The 22,576-nt window shown below is 45.3% G+C and overlaps 1 protein-coding gene across 1 annotated transcript in view; it reads left to right on the forward strand.

Moving 5' to 3' along the window:
• ADAMTSL3 (ADAMTS like 3) overlaps positions 1 to 22,576 on the forward strand; it is a 366,454-nt gene that overhangs the window by 201,781 nt on the left and 142,097 nt on the right. Inside the window, exon 6 of the mRNA XM_033920055.1 lies at positions 5,320 to 5,556. Coding sequence (XP_033775946.1) covers positions 5,320 to 5,556 — 237 coding nt within the window. The remainder of the gene's footprint in view (positions 1 to 5,319; positions 5,557 to 22,576) is intronic.

Genomic DNA, 22,576 nt, shown 5'->3' on the forward strand with positions numbered 1-22,576 from the left:
TACACGAATACAGGATGTCTGGTGCAGTACTCGGAGAGACCCCCCAGGAAAGAGACTTGGGAGTACTGGTTGATAAGTCGATGAAGCCATCCGTGTGGCGGCGGCGAAAAGGGCAAACAGAATGCTTGGAATGATTAAGAAGGGGATCACGAACAGATCGGAGAAGGTTAACATGCCGCTGTACCGGGCCATGGTGCGACCCCCACCTGGAATACTGCGTCCAGCACTGGTCCAGCACTTGAAGAAGGACACGGTACTACTTGAAAGGGTCCAAAGAAGAGTGACTAAAATGGTTAAGGGGCTGGAGGAGTTGTCGTACAGTGAGAGATTAGAGAAACTGGGCCTCTTCTCCCTTGAAAAGAGGAGACTGAGGGGGGACATGATTAAAACGTTTAAGATAATGAAGGGAATAGACTTAGTAGATAAAGACAGGTTGTTCATCCTCTCCAAGGTAGGGAGAACGAGACCGCTCTGTTCAGTAGATTGATTTCCTAGTCAAAAAACTCCCCCCTTTAAAAAAAACAACAAAAGACTATTACTCAACATGTTGATACTGCATATCCTCATTAATTGTATTCTGTATTCACTGACCGCTCAGTGACATCTTCCCTATTTGTACGCTGTAATTCACTGATTGTCCAGCTCTCTTCACTGTGAACCGCCTAGAAGTCGCAAGATTATGGCAGTATAGAAAAAATAAAGTTATTATTAGTTATTATTATTAAAGTTAAAAGGGGATCGATTCTGTACAAATGTAAGGAAGTTCTTTTTCACCCAGAGTGTGGTGGAAAACTGGAATGTTCTTCTGGAGGCTGTCATAGGGGAAAACACCTTCCAGGGATTCAAGATAAAGTTAGACAAGTTCCTGCTAGACCAGAACGTACGCTGGTAAGGCTAGACTCAGTTAGGGATCAGGTTCTTGACCTAGGGGCCACCGCGGGAGCGGACTGCTGGGCACGATGGACCATTGATCGGACCCAGCAGCGGCTATTCTTATGTTCTTATAAGCTGCTTGATTGTCCATGTCTGTCTTCTTACTGGTCTGCTTTGTGGGAGACGATTGTTCATTGTACTTCCTGTTCTTCTTCCTGCATTAATAATTTTGAAATCTGCAGTGTTACCTGACGCTATGTTGGACTCTCAAAAGAAGCTTTTTGACATTTTGATTGCTATAGCGTTGAAAGTGGTAATGCAGCATTGGTAGCATGGAATATTGCTACACCTTGGGTTTTGGCTAAGTACTAGTGACCTGGATTAGCCACTGTGAGAACGGGCTACTGGGCTTGGTGAACCATTGGTCTGACCCAGTAAGGCTATTCTTATGTTCTATAACATATGCTCACTGGTGGAACTATGATGCCTCATTGCGAAATATTAATTTCATCTAGTAGATCGTGATCACAGACTGAGAAAATATAAGCTCATTTGGTCACCACGTATGTAATTCATTTGTATGCTTTTCTCCCTTAATTATCTCATTCATGGATTGCTGATGTCCTGTTCTTTTATAGAATATTCCTACTGTCATTATATTCACGTTACCCCTCTTCTAAAGTCACTTTATTGTCTCCCTGTCCGCTTCTGCATACAGTTCAAACTCCTCTTACTCACTCTGCAGCTCCTCAGTTTCTTCTCTCTTATCTCTCCCTACATCCCGCCCCAGGAGCTCCGTTCTTTGGCTGTCTCTCTTGCCTGTACCCTTCTCGTCTACTGCCAACTCCTGACTCTGCCCCTTCTACCTTGCTGCACCATAAGCCTAGAACAACCCACCTGAATCGGTACGCCAGGCTCTATCTCTGACGGTATTCAAATCGAGGCTTAAAGGCCACTTTTTCGAAACTGCGTTTAGTTTCTAAGCCTTCCAATTTGTAATACACGATATCTGTTTCTCATTCCCTCTGTAACCCCCTACCTCTTCATCCCTTTATATTTCCCTTCATGCGCAGCATATTTGTCTTGTGTGTCTTGTCATAATTAGATTGTAAGCTCTTTCAAACAGAGACCGTCTCTTGCATGTTTAAAGTATAGCATTGCGTGCATCTGGTAGCGCCATAGAAATAATAAATCGTAGCCCTTGTACCTCTGTAGCTCCCATGATGCCCTGCTGTTGAAAAATAATTAAGGAAGGCCTAGGTGGATGTTTTAGCTACTCCCAGTATTTCAAGATCAGTGTATAATAGAAATTATCCCTAATTTTTATGTTGAACAAAGTGTTTGGCTTACTTTCATATTATAACATTAGCACATTAATCTTGCATGCTCAGTCACTAATCCTACTGTTTATCATTCTTTCAGCAACATGGCTGATGAGCACATTGTTTCATCAATCTCTTCCTTTCCCCTGAACCATGTAAACAAACCATTTCTCAGCAAGCAACAGCAGTCGGAACTGAATTCCATAAAACATGCCAGTGCTTATACTGTGGCTGTGGCTTCTAGGAATGGGCAACCAACACAATTTTGTTTCATATAACTTCCCTTGTCGTTTAGGGAAATGCCCATTTTGTTTGAGAGCCTCCCCTTGTGTTGTCACAGGAGATGATAAAAAATGAAAATATTCTAGCTTTCCCATCCCCCCGGTGATCCAATACTAGCCCCCGCCCTCCCTCTAATCAAGGACTTCCCATGTAGGTTTACCAGACATCTGAGGAAAACCCGGACATGGCCTATTTTTAAAGGACTGTCCAGGTGCACAGAGAGATTTCCAAAACCCAGCACTTTGTCTGGGTTTTGGAAGTTCCCGAGCTCGGGGTTACGTCTGGAAGCCCTCTGCACATGTGTGGATGTCGACATGATGATGTCATATGCGTGCACCAGTGACATCAAGGCCCTCCAGACCTTGGGGAAGAAGACAGGAAGTTCGACTGGGGGCGGGTCAGGTATCCTCTTTTTTTTTTTTTTTAAGAGGAAATCTGGCAACCCTACTCCATGATTCCTCTATCATTCATGCTAAAGTCTGACTGATTTTCAGTTATGGCACCAAAACAAGCCCAAAATCCTTTTTCTGCCCAGTTTTGAATTTGGCCTAAAGATTATTTTAATTTTCGACCATGTGTTTTTTTTTTGGTAGAAACTGAAAATCTGTGCTGTGCCCCATTTGTCTCCCTCCCCTTCCTCCTCCTCCTCATGCCTTCTTCCCCCCATAGGCCCCCACTGGTGGTCTAGGGGTATAGCTGGGGCAGGAACAATCCTACGTTACTCCTGCCCTTTCCAACTCTGCTCTCAAAATGGCCACCATGACTGGGGATCATGCCTACCTCGACAACACCACTAAATCATTAGGGATTGTAAGATAGTCCAGAAGAGGCAGGGCTACTGTTTTTATTCTTATTTGTTTTTTTGTAGTGCGATTGCAAGTAATGCAGTTAAGATCTTCCACGGTAGTGTCTATGGTAAATAGTGTACTCCAAATAAATTCTTTTGATCTACAAGTTCAAATCTGTAAAATGGAGATGATAAGCTCCTTAGGAATTAACTTCTCTGTGGAGTTATGATGTCGGCTGTCACTCTGAGTGTGGTGCAAAGTCAGCCACTGTAAAAGCACCGTGGCTTATAATTTGTTTTCATTAGCTGTATTACATGTGTATGGAGGTTATTTTGTTTGGAGGTAAAATACGGTCCATTATTACTTAAATTATTATATTCTGGCTTGGATACTGTGGGTTTCGCAGAGGGATGCAGATTGCTCTGACAATCCTCATCTGGCCCTTGCTGGTCAAATCCACACAATCAAACTTGAGGTTTTGGATTTGGTTTTGGACAAAACCAGTGGATGAGTTTTAGCTGCAGTCTCGGTTTTGGCTGAAAATTTTCAGACAGTTTCAGCTGTAGCTGCAAAAAGATGTTTCGGTCAGACTCTAAGCCAAGTCCCCCATCCCCAGTCTACCTCCCTGGTGGTCTGGTAGGTTTATTGGGGCAGCAACAATGCAGATCCACTCCTGCCCGTGGCCACTGCTGCATCCAATATGGCAGCTGTGACATTTTTGCATAGTCTTTCAGTACCAAGAGTACTGCAGATAGCACAAGACTAAGTTGAAAGGTTGTGTCTACCATATTGAATGCAGCTGCAATCATGGGCAGGAGCAGATCAGCATTGCTCTTGCTCCAATGGACTCTACTTGACCACCAGGGAGATAGGCCCAAGGTTGAGGAGATGTTTGAAAATCTGTTATTGGCAAACTAAATCCTGCTTATTCTCATATGCCCATGACAGGAAAAGCTGACATTTCTTAGGGTTACCAGATTTTCCAAACAGAAAATTCGGACCTCGTTCCACCCCAGCCCTGCCCCCTCGACCTGCACAGAGCTACGAGTGATGTTGGACGGCATTCACGCATGCACTGGTGTGATGCACTCGTTGCCAGAAGCTTTTCAAAACCTGGACAAAGTGCCGGGTTTTGAAAAGCCATCCGGACATGTCCGGGGAAATCCGGAAGGTCTGGTATCCCTAACATTTCTTCTGTCATAAATGACTGCACATTGCCAGTGACCATTCGTCCATCTGTTGTCATGCTGACGGTTCCTTGATCGCTCTATCCTGCTCTCTTTCCTAGTTCTTTACTTTTGATCCATTTTTCCACTCTATCCATGCTCTGCTGTTCCCAACCCATTGCGACAAGATCAATTTAGAGTAGAAGTGCAAGTATTGATCTTAAGTAAATTAGACTATTGTAATATCATCTATTTGGGAATTTCTAAGAATCTGTTTAAAAGATTGCAAACAATACAGAATTCAACTGTTGCGTTAATTTATAAATTAAGAATATCGCCTAGAATTGCATCTTTTTATGTAGAATTACACTGGCTTCCAATAGAGGCCAGAGTAATGTACAAATGATGTTGTTTACTGTTGAAATTCTATATGGATTGATTCCGCAGTATATGAATAATCTAATCTGTAGATCTTTGATTGGTCATCATTATAGTGTATGTAATACATTGACATAGCAGTTTCCTAGTTTAAAGGGAATTATATCTAAGATTATTTACCAACTTCTTATCTTATAAGGCTTTATCAGTTTGGTCAATGTAGCCAATTCAAATTCAATCTATAATTTCAACATCTTCAAAAAAAAAAGTTTTCACAGCTGTTTAGTTTAAGAAATTTAATCTTAGAAGTAAATAATAGGATAATAAGAACATAAGAATAGCTTTTTATCTTTTACAGCAATTGCTTGTGTTCTGTTTAAACACGAATGGAAATATGTCACTGAACAAACAGACTTGCAAGAGAACTGTTGAATGACGGCATTTTGTACTTGAAGGAGGATGTGAGGATAAGTGACAGACGGGACTCTTAATATATTATTGTTCTTCTAGGACTGTCCATCAGACGTGGGTGATTTCAGGGCCCAGCAGTGCTCCGCACACAATGATCAGAAGTATCAAGGACAGTACTATGAGTGGCTTCCGGTCTATAATGATCCCATTGCACCGTGTGCCCTCAAATGCCAAGCTTTGGGTAAAAACTTTGTGGTGGAACTTGCGCCCAAAGTACTGGACGGCACACGATGTAACGCCGAGTCCCCCGACATGTGTATCAGTGGAATCTGTCAGGTAAGCTCAGTAATTGGGTTACAGTGCTTTAAAATCAGTTCAGAAGACTAATAAATGTTTTTTTCAAGATAAAATATTTAGGACTTTCTCGGACTGAAAAGAATCTGTGATCCCGCTGCGTGAAAAAGTATTAAAAGTTTGGACTTATTTATACCACAAGTTAGAGGGATATCAGCTGCGTAATCCTACAAATTTTCTGCCTCGGGTAATGTCGTCTTTAAAAAAATAAGAAACATTTGTCAGTATAGAAGTAATTAGCGCCAGTTCAGTTACCTTTTAGGCTCTTTCAGTTTTAGGCTGTAGAACAGTGTGTCACAAACTTTCTGGCTGGCGGCACACTAAATCCAGTGCCCCGGCCGGAAGGCACCCAGAAGTGCGCCGAGGCCTATCTGGCCTCGACCCGCTTCGGTGTAGGGGTCCGGGAGGTGCGGGGAGAGGAGGAAAGACGCCGGCCAGGAGGAGAGTCGTCCACGCCGAATGACTGCCTACTCGCGGCGAGAGGCATGTCATGTAGGAAATCAGCCGGTGTGGACGACTCTCCTCCTTGCCAGTGTGTCGCGGCAAACAGTTTGCAATACACTGCTGTAGAACGTGAAAAAACATCAAAGTTGTGAAAAAAAATAGCAAAGCCCCATTCTTCTGACCCTATAGTACATGCAACTTTCAAAAAGAAAAGTTGCCAAAATGTACCCCTCCAAACATTTGTCACCTTTATCTCTGTTGTTAGTAAAATCCATCAAACTTGGAGCTTTTTGTAAAATATGCATAGGGCAGTGGGGAAATACACATGTATTTTCCTAAATGTGGAGCAGAAACAAACATTTTAGGAAAAAGCATAAAGAATGTATGTGTAAGTACTGATATAAATCCAAAAAATTTCAGTAAGAAATCAGCACTTATTTATGAACTAGTCTTTAAGCCCGTTACATTAACGGGTGCTAGAATAGATGTGTCTGTCTTTCTTTCTCTCTCTCCTTGGCCGCTATCTGTCTGTCTTTCTTTCTGTCTCTCTCTTTCCTTCGTTGTCCACCACCACCCCTTGCCTGCTCCCCCTGTCCAGCAGCAACCCTTCTCCCTTCGTTTTACCTCTCCCTGTCCCTGCATTTCTCTGTTGCACCATGCCTGCCTCTCTCCTTGGCCCCCTTCTGTCCCCCCCCCTCCCAGAGCAAAGCATGATTGCTGTCTGCCTCCCAGCACACTCCTCCTCCCAAAGCAGCCCCCTTTCCCTCTCCCCCCCTTCTACTTCTTATCAGCATGGGACACCTCGCAGCACCCGCACGACAAACTCCTGCCGTTGCTGAGACAAACCGCCGCTCAAGCCGGCGCAAGCTGCCCCAAGCCCGCACTTGCACCGCAAGCCGCCCCACGCGCTGCAAATGGAATGTGGCCACGGAAGCACCCAGCACGGCGGCAGGGATCACGGCCTCCTAAGTGCACATGCGCGCTTAGGGTTTTATTATAGAGGATTCCAACCACAGTCTATCTCTATTAGAGAAAAAAGGGCCTCAGAAGCCGTAGGAAGCAAACGCTTTCCGCTAGGCTAAGAAAGAGAGAGCTATATAAGTTATAAGCGCCTCTATCTGCTTCTGTCATTGGCCAAAAAACCTCAAGATATTAGGCATATGATCTGTGATTGAAAAATGCTTTATTATATTACTAAAATATTTGCTACACTGCATTTCCCCAAACAAGCCACAAAGTGGTGTACATCCTAATTACAATAAAAACATTAGAATATAAAAAACAAAAGATTATGCAGAGGCACTAAAGGGAAAAAGGAGTGTGGGACCGGTGTCAGGTCCCATCAAGTTGATGGACTGATCTATGGTAGAAACAGGAATGGGGGCCAGACCATCAGTTTTGCCTTCACAGGAGAAGATAGAGAGGAACAGTAAAGAGATCTGCTTGGAGGAGCCAGAGGGGACTGTCTCCTCCTATAACACCACTCTCTCCTCTGTTCTAAATACTCTCACTCACCCTATACCATGCTCTGTAAGGTGCCCCAAACCCTAGCCCTGGCAAAACTCTAAAATCCACTCCTGTGTGAGATCTGCTGGATGGCTCTGACTCAGATCCCATACTTATGCTGGACTTCATTCATTTCAAATTCTTCATGACCTCCTTCCAATCCACTCTCTCACTTGACAAACAAGGTTACTACTCCCATCTGACTAACTCTCTCGGCTCTAACCCTCATTGTCTCTTTGCCGCACTGAACTCCTTACTCAAGGTTTCCCCATCTCCAACCCCTCTGTCACTCTCCCCCCAGAATATGGTTGGGTAGTTCTACGACAAGGTTCACAAAATTAACATAAGAACATAAGAACATAAGCAGTGCCTCTGCCGGGTCAGACCATAGGTCCATCCTGCCCAGCAGTCCGCTCCCGCGGCGGCCCAAACAGATCACAACCTGTCTGAATCGTCTGAAGGGGCTCCCCTGCCACCTTGGCCTCCCAATTTGGTCCTGCCTTCCCATCGAAGTCCCAGCCCTCCGGTCCTGCACATGCACGACCTGGTTGGTTTATACTCATTACCTGACAAACTTTCTATACTTTTGTTACATCCCAGCTCCTCCCTCAGTATCCCATGATCCCTTTATCCCTCAGGAATCCGTCCAATCCCTGTTTGAATCCTTGGACCGTACCCTGCCTGATCACTTCCTCCGGTAGCGCATTCCAAGTGTCCACGACCCTCTGGGTGAAAAAGAACTTCCTTGCATTTGTTCTGAACCTATCTCCCTTCAGTTTCTCAGAATGCCCCCTTGTATTTGCTGTCCCCTTCAGTCTGAAGAATCTGTCCCTATCCACCCTCTCTATGCCCCTCATGATCTTGAAGGTCTCTATCATATCTCCCCTGAGCCTCCTTTTTTCCAGAGAGAAGAGCCCCAGCCTATCCAGCCTCTCGGCGTATGAGCAGTGTTCCAGCCCTTTTACCATTTTCGTTGCTCTCCTTTGGACTCTCTCAAGTACCGCCATGTCCTTCTTGAGGTGCGGCGACCAGTACTGAACGCAGTATTCCAGATGCGGACGCACCATCGCTCGATACAATGGCATGATGACTTCCCGTGTTCTGGTTGTTATGCCCTTTTTTATGATGCCCAGCATCCTGTTGGCTTTTTTCGAGGCTGCCGCGCACTGTGCAGATGGCTTCAGTGATGCATCCACCAGCACACCCAAGTCTCTCTCGAGTCTGCTGTCTCCCATCAATACCCCCCCCAATTTGTAGCTGAACAACGGGTTCTTTTTCCCTATATGCATGACCTTGCATTTGTCCACGTTGAAGCGCATTTGCCATTTGTTTGCCCAGTCTTCCAGCTTGTCCAGGTCTCTTTGTAGGTCCTCACACTCCTCCCTGGTCCTAACTCTGCCGCACAGTTTGGTATCGTCTGCGAATTTTATAACCTCACACTTTGCCTCCTTTTCCAGGTCATTGATGAATATGTTAAAGAGTAATGGCCCCAGCACCGATCCCTGTGGCACACCGCTCGTGACTCCCCGCCAGTCAGAGTATTGACCCTTTACTCCAACCCTCTGCAGTCTACCCGACAACCAGTGCTCGATCCATCTGTGCACATCCCCTCCCACCCCGTGGTTCCAAAGCTTCTTAAGTAGCCTTTCATGTGGCACCTTGTCGAAAGCCTTCTGAAAATCGAGGTAAATGATGTCTATGGGCTCCCCTTTGTCCATGCGACTGCTTATTCCCTCAAAGAAGTACAGCAGGTTCGTTAGGCACGACCTCCCCTTACAGAATCCGTGCTGGCTTGTTCTCAGTAGGCCATTCCTCTCAATGTGCTCGCAAATGCCGTCCTTGATCATAGCTTCCACCATCTTCCCTATAATTGAAGTCAGGCTCACCGGCCTGTAGTTCCCGGGGTCACCCCTCGATCCCTTCTTGAAGATGGGTGTGACATTTGCCAATTTCCAGTCCTCTGGTACCTCACCCGTTTTCAAGGATAGGTTGCAAACATGTTGGATTGTGCCCGCTATTTCCTGTCTTAGTTCCTTCAGAACCCTTGGGTGGATCCCATCCGGGCCCGGTGATTTGCCGCATTTTAACCTGTCTATCTGTTTGAGGACATCCTCCTTACTTACCTCTATGTGTTCTAATTTCTCAGCCTGTTCCCCACTCATGAGGTCCTCTGAGTCCGGTATATTAGAAGTGTCTTCGCTCGTGAAAACCGACGAGAAGAACGTGTTCAACCTCTCAGCTACCTCTTTATCCTCCTTAATCACTCCCTTCCTGTCCCCATCGTCCAACGGCCCCACCTCCTCTCTCGCTGGTCGCTTCCCCTTAACGTAACTGAAGAATGCCTTGAAGTTTTTCGCCTCCCTGGCCAGCCCCTCTTCGTATTTCCCTTTTGCTTTTTTAACCTCCCGGTGGCATTCCTTTTGGCATTTCCTGTGCGCCTGACGGTTTTCCTCTGTTGGGTCCTTTTTCCAACTCTGGAAAGATACTTTTTTGTCTTTTTTGTCTTTTATCACCCTCTTTACTTCTTAACCTTGAGTTCTCAACTGAACTGCCTCCCCCAGCCTGCTGTACCATCCCTCCTTTATCCTTTGTCACCTTATCTTCCTTTCCTGATATTACTGATTAGGAAATTACACATTTTCTTTCCTCCTCCAAACTCACCGCCTGTTCCTCTGATTCCATCTACGTAATTATCACTATCTCTCCTATTGTCATCCCCTCTATCTGCTATATTCTCAACCTATCACTCTCCACGCAACTATGCCCAAGACCTTCAAACATGCCGTTGTTATGCCACTCCTCTAAAAACCTTCATTGGATCCTACCTGTCCTTCCAGCTATTGTCCTGTCTCTACTCCCTTTCTTATCCATATGCATATGCTGTTCACCGCCATTGTCTTGACATTTTCATCTTAAGTTATCCTTGACCAGCTTCAATTTGGCTTTCATCCTCTTCATGCTACAGAAACTGCCCTTACAAAAGTCTCCAGTAACCTGCTCCTGGCCAAATCCAAAGGCCTCTGCTCCACCCTCATCCTTCTTGATCTATGCACAGCTTTTGACACAATAAATTGACACCTACTCGTCGATACGCTGTCCTTGCTTAGATTTCAGGACTCTGTTATGGCGTGATTTTCTTCCTATCTTTCCCATCGCACTTTTAGCATATGCTGTGATGGATCCTCCTCCACCGCCATCCCACTGTCGGTCAATGTACCTCAGGGCTCTGTCATGGGACCACTTCTTTTTTCCATCTACATTTCTTCCCTTGGTGCTCTAATCTCCTCTATTCCAGCAACTTGCACATCCATCTCTCTACACCTGAAATCTCGACTGACATTCAGTCCTGGGTTTCAACCTGCTTGTCTGATATTAATACCTGGATGTCTCACCACCATCTAAAATGAAACATAGCCAAGACTGAACTCCTTATCTTTCCACCTAAATCTGTCTCTCCTCTTCCACCCATTCTTTATTTCTGTGAACAACACCCTCATCCTCCTGTTTCAAGTTTTCAAGTTTCAAGTTTAATTTAAATTTGATGAATCGCTTATTGCATACTAAGCGAGTAACAATAAAATATAGAATAAACTTATAATTAATGTACAGCATTAAAATGGGTTAAAACGGACTGACAGACAGACAGACTTGGACACATAAGGAAAAAAAAAGAAAGGGAGACAGTTACAAAATTAATGATTTTCATAATTAAGAAGAAAAGAAAAAATCAAAAAAGGAAGGAACATGAGGAGCGGTATTAGGTATGTTAAAACTGGATCATTTAAAAATTAAATGCATCTCTAAAAAGAAAAGTTTTCAGGTTGTTTTTAAATCTGTTGAGATCTTTTTCTTCTCTTATATGTCTCTTTGGCTTGCAACTTTGGGGTAATCTCTGACTCATCTCTCTCCTCTTCACATATCCTACAGACTGCCAAACCCTGTCATTTCTTTCTCTACAATATCATTACAATCAGACCCTTCCTTTGAAGGCACTGTCAAGACCCTCATCCATACCCTCATTACCTCTCGCCTAGACTACTGCAGCCTGGTTCTCACTGGCCTTCCACCAAACCATCTCTTTCCCCTTCAATCTGTTCAGAACTCTGAGGCACATCTCATATTCCGCCAATGTCGCTATGCCCTTCTCCTCAAGTCACTTCATCTGTTTCCGCATACAGTTCAAATTCCTCTTACTGACCTACAAATGTGTTCACTCCTTAGTATCTCTCCTTTCTCATATCGTCCTACAGTCCTCCCTGGGCACTCCGCTCATCAAATAAGTCTCTCTTATCTTCACATTGAATCCCAGTGCCAGAGTTAAGGTTCAGTGTTCTGATAGTAAACATAGCGATCGAGGTGGAAGTGCTAAGGGTACTTGAAATGCTGCTTGTAGTTATTAGGGAGATTATAAAAGATTCCTTGTAGTGTTGGAAGAAGCTAGGTCACTCCAGAGAGGTGATAAGAATCCAAAAGCCTCCTATCTCTTCAAGAGAGGATCCAAGTCTAGTAGCCCAAGGGAGGGCTGGACTCTGAGAGCCTTGAAAGGGGCCATCAAAGGAAAGTTTGTTTAAACCAGAGACTGGCATGAAGCCACAGTGTTTTTTTGAACCGTTTTGAACGGTTTTGATTTCTGGAATTGTTGAGATTTGAACTGCAGCAAGAGTATTTGAACTGAGTTATAGTGTACTTCTTATTTGCTTTTCTGCCCTATTGAGGGTAAAATAAAATGGGACATGGAATAAATGGGATTTTGGATCTATATGCTTAGTTTTGTGTCATCAATCCTAGCTTGGCCACTCCAGGGATCGCTCAGCCTGGTGTTTGGTAGAGGTCTAGGTGGGCCATTGGCCTTAGCCTTCTACCCGCCACAGTGAAGACCTGCAATATTCAACACTTGTATCCAGAGACCTGAAATATTCAGTGCTGGCATCTGGATAGCTGACGGGTATCTTAGACCAGCCTTTTCTTGGTGTCCTGAGTTACTTGGATAATCATCCAGATACCAAGTATTTTCTGATCCATGGAGGGCTCATAGTCTAAGGGGCCTTTTAACAAAGCTGTGGTAAGCACGAATGCATGCTTACTGCAGCAAAAAAGGTGTGCTGTGGGGGTGCCCTGAGGCGTCCTGCAATAATTTGGGATGTGCATGCGCTGCCAATGTTCTATAAAATGTTTTTGTTTTGGGGGGGAGGGCATGTCTGGGGCCAAAGGATGGGCATATTCTCTACTAATTGGTTAGTGCAGCTACATTGCTGAGCGTACATAAAAAGCGGTGGCAGTAAGGGCGCATTTGCTAATCTGTTTTAATGGCGTCGCCCTAATGACAAAATTAGTGCACGGTCGTTAATACAAAAAAATAAGAATTTCGGCCATTTTACCCCAGCAGGAAAAAATGGCCTTAGTGCATAGGAAAGATCCATTTAAGGGCACACAAAGGTCACTTTTGTACCTGAGGCAGTGAAGGGTTAAGTGACTTGCCCAAGATCACAAGGAACTTTAGATGGATTTGAAATGGGCTTCATTTGTTCCCACCCTGCTGCTGTAACCATCAGGTAATTCCCACATGAACCTTCTAATGCAGATCAAGAAATAGAGGCCAGAGTGTGTGTTGGGGGGGGGGAGGGGGAGTGAGGGGAGGAACCCTGTAGTATTTCTGATTCTTTAGGTTTCTAGAGCTCTCTGCCGTCCTGGGAATCCATAGCCCTATGGATGTGTGCTGTACGTCTGGGATTCTGCTAGATCAGGGGTAGGGAACTCCGGTCCTCGAGAGCCGTATTCCAGTCGGGTTTTCAGGATTTCCCCCAATGAATCTGCATGCGATCTATTTGCATGCACTGCTTTCAATGCATATTCGTTGGGGAAATCCTGAAAACCCAACTGGAATACGGCTCTCGAAGACCGGAGTTCCCTACCCCTGTGCTAGATATTCAAAGGTTTGTGGGCCTGTAAAAAGTGTGTTAGTTTGCAAGTATGGGTGTGTGACTTACAATAAATGTGAGCATGCAAGGATGAGAACAGGCAAAAGAAGCTTAGAACAGGATAAGAGAAAGGGTGTATATTCGTTACATAAGCTAATGCGGGGATTAGAGCATGCCTAAACAATTTTGAAACGGTAAGCACTGCAATTCCCCGAGGGAGAAAATGGCACTAAGCATTTAATTACTTGCAGACCTTTAGCCAATCTGTACAATCAGGGTGAAAGCTGAAGCATTTTTAAGAGTGTTAAATGATAGAATAAAAGAGACTTTGTTTAATCGCACTTTAGCTTTTTTTTTTTTTTCTCTCAATCCTCCCCCCCCCCACCAGCCCCCCTTTTCTTCCCGTCCAAGTGAAGAAAAGGATTACAAGTTTTACAGCCACACCACTAGGAAGTAAGATTTACATCAATTCTGTGTGGGATATTTTAGCCCTAGTAATGTCAATGATGAATAAATGTAAGAGGCCTTATGAAGCATTTAACATGGTTTATTTTTCCCCTCAGATATTTTTTTATTAGTTTTACCAAGTAAATACATCAAATACAAATAAAACTAGCAACATAAATTAATTACATACATTACATTACATTAGTGATTTCTATTCCGCCTGTGCCTTGCGGTTCTAAGTGGATTACAAATTAGAAGAGATCTGGATTTTTCTGAGAGAATTACATAATAGAGAATGACACGGTGAAAAAATTGGTCCCCGTCACCGCCCCGTCCCCGTCTCACCATCCCCGTCACCGCCCCGTCCCCGTCTCACCATCCCCGTCACCGCCCCGTCCCCGTCTCACCATCCTCTTCACCGCCCCGTCACCGCCACTGCCACCCCATTCACCGCCCCGTCACCGCCACTGCAATCCCATTCACTTTTCTTTATTTACGTATAAAGGAAACATTCTTTAAAACTTTAAAACTTAGTTAAATATTAGTTAATAACTATACAAAAACAAAACACGCAGAGAAAAAATTAATTAATATAAATTCCCTGACTTCCCTGCACTGTCCCCCCTTGAATAATAATAATAATAATAACTTTATTCTTCTATACCGCCACAATCTTGCGACTTCTAGGCGGTTTACATTCAAGAGAGCTGGACATTCAGCGATTTACAATATGTAGGAGTACAGAGTACAGAGACTTTAAGAAATCGAAATTACAAAATATACTGTTTGCTAAGAAAAAAAGAGGAAATTACAATATATAGTTTGTTTAGAGATTCAGACGTATTAGAAGAAAGGTCCCTAAATTACAAATGCTGCTCGATTAGGATTTCAGATTTTAGCAAAGATTTTAGTAAAAGTTTGTTGTACTTTTTATAAGTAAAAGTGACCACTTAGTTTTACTTAATTACTATTCAACACAGCTGAAAACTAGAGAATGACACTCCCCGACGTCCGATACATCCCCCCCCCGGCAGGACCACTCGCACCCCCACCCCGAAGGACCGCCGACTTCCCGACAATATCGGGCCAGAAGGGAGCCCAAACCCTCCTGGCCACGGCGACCCCCTAACCCCACCCCGCACTACATTACGGGCAGGAGGGATCCCAGGCCCTCCTGCCCTCGACGCAAACCCCCCTCCCCCCCAACGACCGCCCCCCCAAGAACCTCCGACCGCCCCCCCCCCCCCAGCCGACCCGCGATCCCCCTGGCGACCCCCACGACCCCCCCACCCCCCTTCCCCGTACCTTTGGTAGTTGGCCGGACAGACGGGAGCCAAACCCGCCTGTCCGGCAGGCAGCCAACGAAGGAATGAGGCCGGATTGGCCCATCCATCCTAAAGCTCCGCCTACTGGTGGGGCCTAAGGCGCGTGGGCCAATCAGAATAGGCCCTGGAGCCTTAGGTCCCACCTGGGGGCGCGGCCTGAGGCACATGGTCGGGTTAGGCCCATGTGCCTCAGGCCGCGCCCCCAGGTGGGACCTAAGGCTCCAGGGCCTATTCTGATTGGCCCACGCGCCTTAGGCCCCACCAGTAGGCGGAGCTTTAGGATGGATGGGCCAATCCGGCCTCATTCCTTCGTTGGCTGCCTGCCGGACAGGCGGGTTTGGCTCCCGTCTGTCCGGCCAACTACCAAAGGTACGGGGAAGGGGGGTGGGGGGGTCGTGGGGGTCGCCAGGGGGATCGCGGGTCGGCTGGGGGGGCGGTCGGAGGTTCTTGGGGGGGGGCGGTCGTTGGGGGGGAGGGGGGTTTGCGTCGAGGGCAGGAGGGCCTGGGATCCCTCCTGCCCGTAATGTAGTGCGGGGTGGGGTTAGGGGGTCGCCGTGGCCAGGAGGGTTTGGGCTCCCTTCTGGCCCGATATTGTCGGGAAGTCGGCGGTCCTTCGGGGTGGGGGTGCGAGTGGTCCTGCCGGGGGGGGGGGATGTATCGGACGTCGGGGAGTCGGCCGGGCAAGAGGGCTTGGGCTCCCTCTTGCTCCGATCGCGGGTGCGGGTGGGAGCGCGTGCGAGCGATCGTTCGGGGTGGGGGTGCGAGCGGTCCTGCTGGGGGGGTGAATCGGGCGTCGGGCGGGGTGGGAACTATGTTTTAAAACTTTTGTATACCATGCGTGAAAATACGGTAAATAGCGGTTCCTAGAAGGGGGTACATTGGCCCGCGGGGACAAACCTGTTCACCGTTTCCGCGGTCGGTGAATGGCCTTGTCCCCGTCACCGCAGCGACTGCTAGTTTTCTTCCCCGTTTTCGGCGGTGACCCGCGGCTTAAATGCGGTGGCCGCGGGTAAACCGTCACCGTGTCATTCTCTATTACATAACAAAGATTCAAGTAATTATGGAATACAGTGGAGAATAACAATACATTCGGGTAACAGAAGAAAATTACCTAACATTGAAGGAAGAAGTTTATTGGATGCAGATGGAGGTGCTTATTTAGGAATCTGAGAATATATTGGCGATATGGTTCGAGGAGTTGACTAGTTTGGTATTCACGGGGGAGAGAAAACATCAGACTAGAGGAAATAACCTAAAACAAATTAGACAAATTCATCATAAAATAAAACAAAATGCATAAGAGCTGTGGATAATCTTTTCAGTGCTAGAGGATAGTAACCTTGAAAAAGACTTGGGTGTGCTGGTAGATACTACAATGAAATCAACGGCGCAATGTGCAGCAGCCTCCAAGAAAGCAAACAGAATGTTGGGCATTATTAGGAAGGGCATTACAACCAGGACGAAAGAGGTCATCATGCCGCTGTATCGTGCGATGGTGCGCCCACATCTGGAGTACTGTGTCCAGTATTGGTCACCGTACCTCAAGAAGGACATGGCGATACTTGAAAGGGTCCAGAGAAGAGCGACAAAAATGATAAAAGATATGGAAAACCTTTCATACGAAGACAGGTTGGGAAGGCTGGGGCTCTTCTCCCTTGAGAAGTGGAGACTAAGAGGAGACATGATAGAGACTTTCAAGATCATGAAAGGCATAGAGAAGGTAGAATGGGACAGATTCTTCAGACTATGGAGAACCACAAGCACAAGGGGGCACTCAGAGACGCTGAAAGGGGACAATTTTAGAACCAATGCTAGGAAGTTCTTTTTTACACAGAGGGTGGTGGACACCTGGTATGCGCTTCCGGAGGTTGTGATAGGACAGAGTACACTACGGGAGTTCAAAGAAGGATTGGATAAATTCCTGAATGATAGGGGGATTGAGGGATACAGATAGAGGTAGAGATAGGTTTTAGATAGAGTATGGATAGAAGGATAAAAGGGATCAAAGGGCTTACAGAAGGATCACATTACAGGTCATGGGCCTGATGGGCTGTCGCGGGTGCGGACTGCTGGGCAAGATGGACCTCTGGTCTGACCCAGCGGAGGCAACTTCTTATGTTCTTATATAGAGAAGTCAAGTGAGATTACAAAGTGTTTCTATAGAAATAGTCTAGTGGGGCCCATTTCTTATGAAAGCTAGCAATAATGTCATGTTTGAAAGCAATTATTTCTTCAAATTTTCTAATTATACACAAATGATGCCACCATTCATGAAAACTGAGATTAGAATTATCTTTCCAGTTGCAGGCAATGTGATAGATAGCCAGAGCTATCATTGTGTCAGATATTTTAAAGAACTTTGATGGAATTGAGATATCTGGGTTTGAGGAGTGCAAAATAATGGCCCTATAAGAGATAGGCAAAACAACGTCTAAATGAGTTATAGAAAGAATTCTAGGGCATACACTTGACCAGAGCATATGTAAGTTATGATATTTATAAAGAAGATGTTCTAAGATTAAAATATTGTTAAATGTGCCATGTTAACAGGTAATGCAGCTAAGATGTGTCATATTCTGAGGATGTGCATTAGTGTCATATCTCTGTTATTTGAATGTTCTGATTTCTGCTTATTAGATGCTTCTTAAGTATTACCGTATTTTTCACTCCATAAGACGCACCTCACCATAAGACGCACCCCAAATTTAGAGAAGGAAAACAAGACAAAAACCCATTCTGAACCAAATTGTATACTAATATATACCAAACACCTTTAAATTCCATCCTAGCCCCCCCCAATCAATCATCATTTTTACATACCCCCTTAGCACATTTAAATTCCGACCCAGCACTCCCCCAATCAGTCATCATTTTACATACCCCCAGCACTGTTAAATTCAATCCCAGTCCCCCAGCAGTTCTCCCAAGCCTAGAGGGTACTGTTCCTCCTGTTTGTACAGTAGCATACTGGTGCTAAAGCTGGCTTTCAGTATTTTTCCAGTAACACTGGCTTGGTTTTGTTTTTATGCAGATCTAGTGCTGCAGACTTTTGATTGATATGTGTGGAGGTCTTTCACTCCACTGTATTTAGTGGCAATCAAACTATGCTTTCTGATTTTTTTTTTCTCAGCTTCTTCCAGTTGCCAAGTATTGGCAAAATCTAAGTGTGCAGTTAGCAAATTTGAGACTTGCTTGATGTCTGTGAAATGTTTGGGTTTCTAAGATATTCTTTACAAAGTATATTACTAGGCAAAATGTATAGTCTGGCGCTATCAGGTTCTCCTGCTGGTGTAGGCCGTGTCAGTGCCACGAAAGATTTTATCTCATAAAATTACTGTCTCCTGTTTATTTTACTAAGTTGGAGCAGTGCTGTCCTCCCCGGAAGTCTATGATATTACATGTCCCAGTAAAATGGAGCTCTAATAAAGGCAACCATTAGCGAGCAAGCCTGATTTGTGATTTTCCACTCTTGTTATTCAATAGGGCTGCAGAGTCCTGACAAATTATTGGCAAGGAGCACAAAGGCGTTTGAAGGCGTTTGTTGCAGCTCCCTCTTGTAGGCCAATTTTTGCTCTACAAACACCCCTGCTTTTGTGTGTGGGATAATCAAAGAATGTTTCTGTCGAAGAGATGTACTTTGCCTTACACTGTGGCTAACTCCGTAACCCAGTTTTTCATTCAGAGGTAGCTCATCCTGGGATGAACTGATTTGCAGCAAAGTGAGAAAAATGTGTTTGCTCTTGCCTAAAGACTAGGGTTACCAGAAGTCTGGATTTCCCCGGACATGTTCTCCTTTTGAGGACATGTCCGGGGGTCCGGATGGCTTTTCAAAACTCTGCACTTTGTCTGAAAAGTCTCCTGAAATCACTACGGGCAGATGTCACGCGATGACGTCAACGTGTAACATCCGCGCATGCGCGGTCTTCCTCCCCGCCCGATGTGATTTGCGGACAAGAGCGTGGAGCGGCGGACAAGAGGGTGAGACTGGGGGCGGGGATGAGTGGAACGGTTATATGTGATAATTGTAGGGAAACAAGATTTTATGTATGTGATATGAAAACTGTATAGTTGTATGCAGTATATAGATTTTTTAATAAATAAACATAAGATTGTGAGCCATCTGCACAGGTTAATAGACAATCGCGCGCGGACAACTGAGCGAAGACAAGCTAGCGCAAGACAATTGAGCGCAAATTATTTTCTGTAATGTGCACGAGCGGGACAACTGAGCGCGAGTCATGTGAGCGCCGGCAGCTGAGCGCAAGACAGCTGAGCGCCGGCAGGTGAGCACAAGACAATTGAGGGCAACACAGCTGAGCGCAAGACAACTGAGCGCCAGCAGGTGAGCGCAGGCAGGTGAGCGCAAGACAGCTGAGCGCAAGACAACTGAGCGCCGGCAGGTGAGCGCAAGACAATTGAGGGCAAGACAGCTGAGCGCAAGACAACTGAGCGCCAGCAGGTGAGCGCAGGACAATTGAGGGCAAGACAGCTGAGCGCAAGACAACTGAGCGCCAGCAGGTGAGCGCAGGCAGGTGAGCGCAAGACAGCTGAGCGCAAGACAACTGAGCGCCGGCAGGTGAGCGCAAGACAATTGAGGGCAAGACAGCTGAGCGCAAGACAACTGAGCGCCGGCAGGTGAGCGCAGGACAATTGAGGGCAAGACAGCTGAGCGCAAGACAACTGAGCGCCAGCAGGTGAGCGCAGGCAGGTGAGCGCAAGACAGCTGAGCGCAAGACAACTGAGCGCCGGCAGGTGAGCGCAGGACAATTGAGGGCAAGACAGCTGAGCGCAAGACAAACATACCCAATATAAACGGTTCATAGTCAATTGCGCTCAGTTTTATTATTATTATACCCTCGCTTTTCTTGCGATTGTGTAGCACGCATCTTGTATCGCTTGCAAAGGGGATCCGCGTGCGCGTGAACCGAAAATATAAACATACCTGTAAATGAAGAAATGTGAAAGTACGTTCGCTCTCACCAGAGGCGAGAAAAATCAGCGCAAGACAAATATTCGTTATAGATGAAGTACTAGCGAAACCAGATCTTAACCTATAACGGACAAAGTCAGGTAGCGAAAGGAAGGCTGGCTGTAAGGAGCACATTTATAAAGAGGAAACGTAACCATAGTAACGAAAATGCATTCACGTAACTTATATTGAAAACGCAAAAAGTCAAGGGAGCCATACTGACAAGGTGGTGACGTGATCACGTGTTAACGTGCTGAACGTGCGCATGGTCTTCGTTTGGCAGGCGCCATCTAGAGTCACGCTGAATTGTCATTGCGCTGAGTTATCGTTGCGCTCAATTGTCTGGTGCTCAGTTATCGTTATGCTCAATTGTCTTGCGTTGAGTTATCCTTGCGCGCAATTGTGTTGCACGCTATAGTCTTTGCGCGGTATTGTGTTTGTGCTGAGTTGTCTTAGCGTTTTTGTCGGCGCGCGATTGTCTTGCGCGCCATTGACCTGTCACCATCTGCACCTGAAGTACATTCTAGAAATGGCACATAAAGTCAGCACCGAAGAAATCGGCGCAAAGCAGTGGTGAATCTTGGGGTACAATTGTTTGAAGTCTTAGCTGACTGCGGTCTTTAAATCTGGGAGGTTAGCTTTTACTTTCTAGCGCTATAAGATCTACGAAGAAAGCTGCCTTTTTATGTGCTTTGGTGTTTTACTTGGAGGCGTATCAAGGTAAGCATACATCTCTTTTCAGTGCTTGAGCCAAAATTTCTCTCTGAAAATCCTGACAAAATTATTGCTCGCTGAACTAGCTTTCGTTTCCTCACCTTACTGGAGAGATAGCTGTGTCGCTACCATCTAATCTTTCTGGGAATAACGTTTTATGCCTGGCATGATTTGGTCATAATATTTCAGGGGCCTAGTTCCATCTTCTACACGGGGTTTGTCTTGGAAATTGCCTGTCTCCTTTTTTCTGTTGGCAGAGATGTTAAGAGTTGTCAAAACTATTGTGATTTGCAGGTGTTAGAAAAGAGACTCCACGTGTATATGCTTGGGGGGGGGGGGGGGTTAGGGCTTGCAGTTCTTCTTGTCTGTAATTCCTCAAATTATAGTATGAATAATGTCACCGGAGTGATTGTTCTCTCATTCTGGAATATATAAAAATTCCTCTCATCTGAATACTTTGATGTAAAGTCTCTCGATCTGTAGAAACAGAGAATAATAACAGCTCACCGAAGCCCTTGAGCTGTTTGCATGCGTTCGTTATTCATCCTGCTCCCACATAAATCACAATATTAAAAATATTTTTAAAGTATTGAGATTTCAATGTTGTACATTGGGAACTGCAACTTAAGATCATTTTATGCCTTTCTATTCCACCTCTGCGAGCATACCGGATGGGTATTACTCAGTTCCTTAGCTGTCCCAAGTGTGCTCAGGCTTATGCTTCATTGGGTCATATGTTTTGGTCCTGTCCCCACATTACCCAGTTTTGGAATCGTTTGGGTCAGTATACTACATCTCTATGGGGCAGGTGATGGATCCCAACCCCAAGAGCACTTTTTGGGTTCTATACTATAGCATCACTTAAGCCTAAAGGATTGACTGCCTTTGTGACCAGAGTGATGCTGCTAGGCAAGAACGCCATTTTGTCCAATTGGCTGTCTATCGAGCCACTGACTTATAGCCAATGGAGATCGTTGATGATAGTACATGCCTCCTTGGAATGTAGGCAATTTGCTGATATTGGTACTGGACCTGGCTGTCAATTTTGTTTGATTTGGGAACATTTTTGGATGGATCTTACTCTTCAAGCTCGAAATCGGTTATTGAATTTGTGAAGTTGATTGCTTAAACATGGTGTGCTCCTGGAATGGTTTGTCTGTAGGGGAAGGGGGATGATGGGGGGATGAGATTATAATGTACGTATATATAAGAACTGTTATATTTTGTTTGAAATGTTTTACTGCACTTTGCAGTTCAATAAATATATTGAAACGTAAAGTATTGAGATTGAACAGAACACGTAATTAATAGACAAAGTCAAAGGGCAAGTCAAATATATGTGACTGAGGGGCCAGGCTAGGTTGAAGATAGTTCAGCACTAAGGAAATACAGTATCAATCACGGGCCAAACCATTGAAACGCGCATCACGCTTCCCAGCATTTGGGGGGCTTTCAACGATGCACAGCTTGTCAGTGGTTCCACCTCCGATTCAATCTTTGCGGCCTGGTTATAATAAAAGTGCGTAAACTCCAAGATATATTCACCCGAAGTGGTTCAAAACACAATATACAAAAATGATACCAAATACCACTTCCAGAGAGTATGTATCTAAAATTAATTCTACAATGGTTATAACTACTCAGGAAAAGGCCTCAGAATGGGAGCTTACGCAAAGTCC

The sequence above is a fragment of the Geotrypetes seraphini genome, chromosome 14 (assembly GCF_902459505.1).
Source record: "Geotrypetes seraphini chromosome 14, aGeoSer1.1, whole genome shotgun sequence".
In the NCBI taxonomy this organism is placed as follows: Eukaryota; Metazoa; Chordata; class Amphibia; order Gymnophiona; family Dermophiidae; genus Geotrypetes; species Geotrypetes seraphini.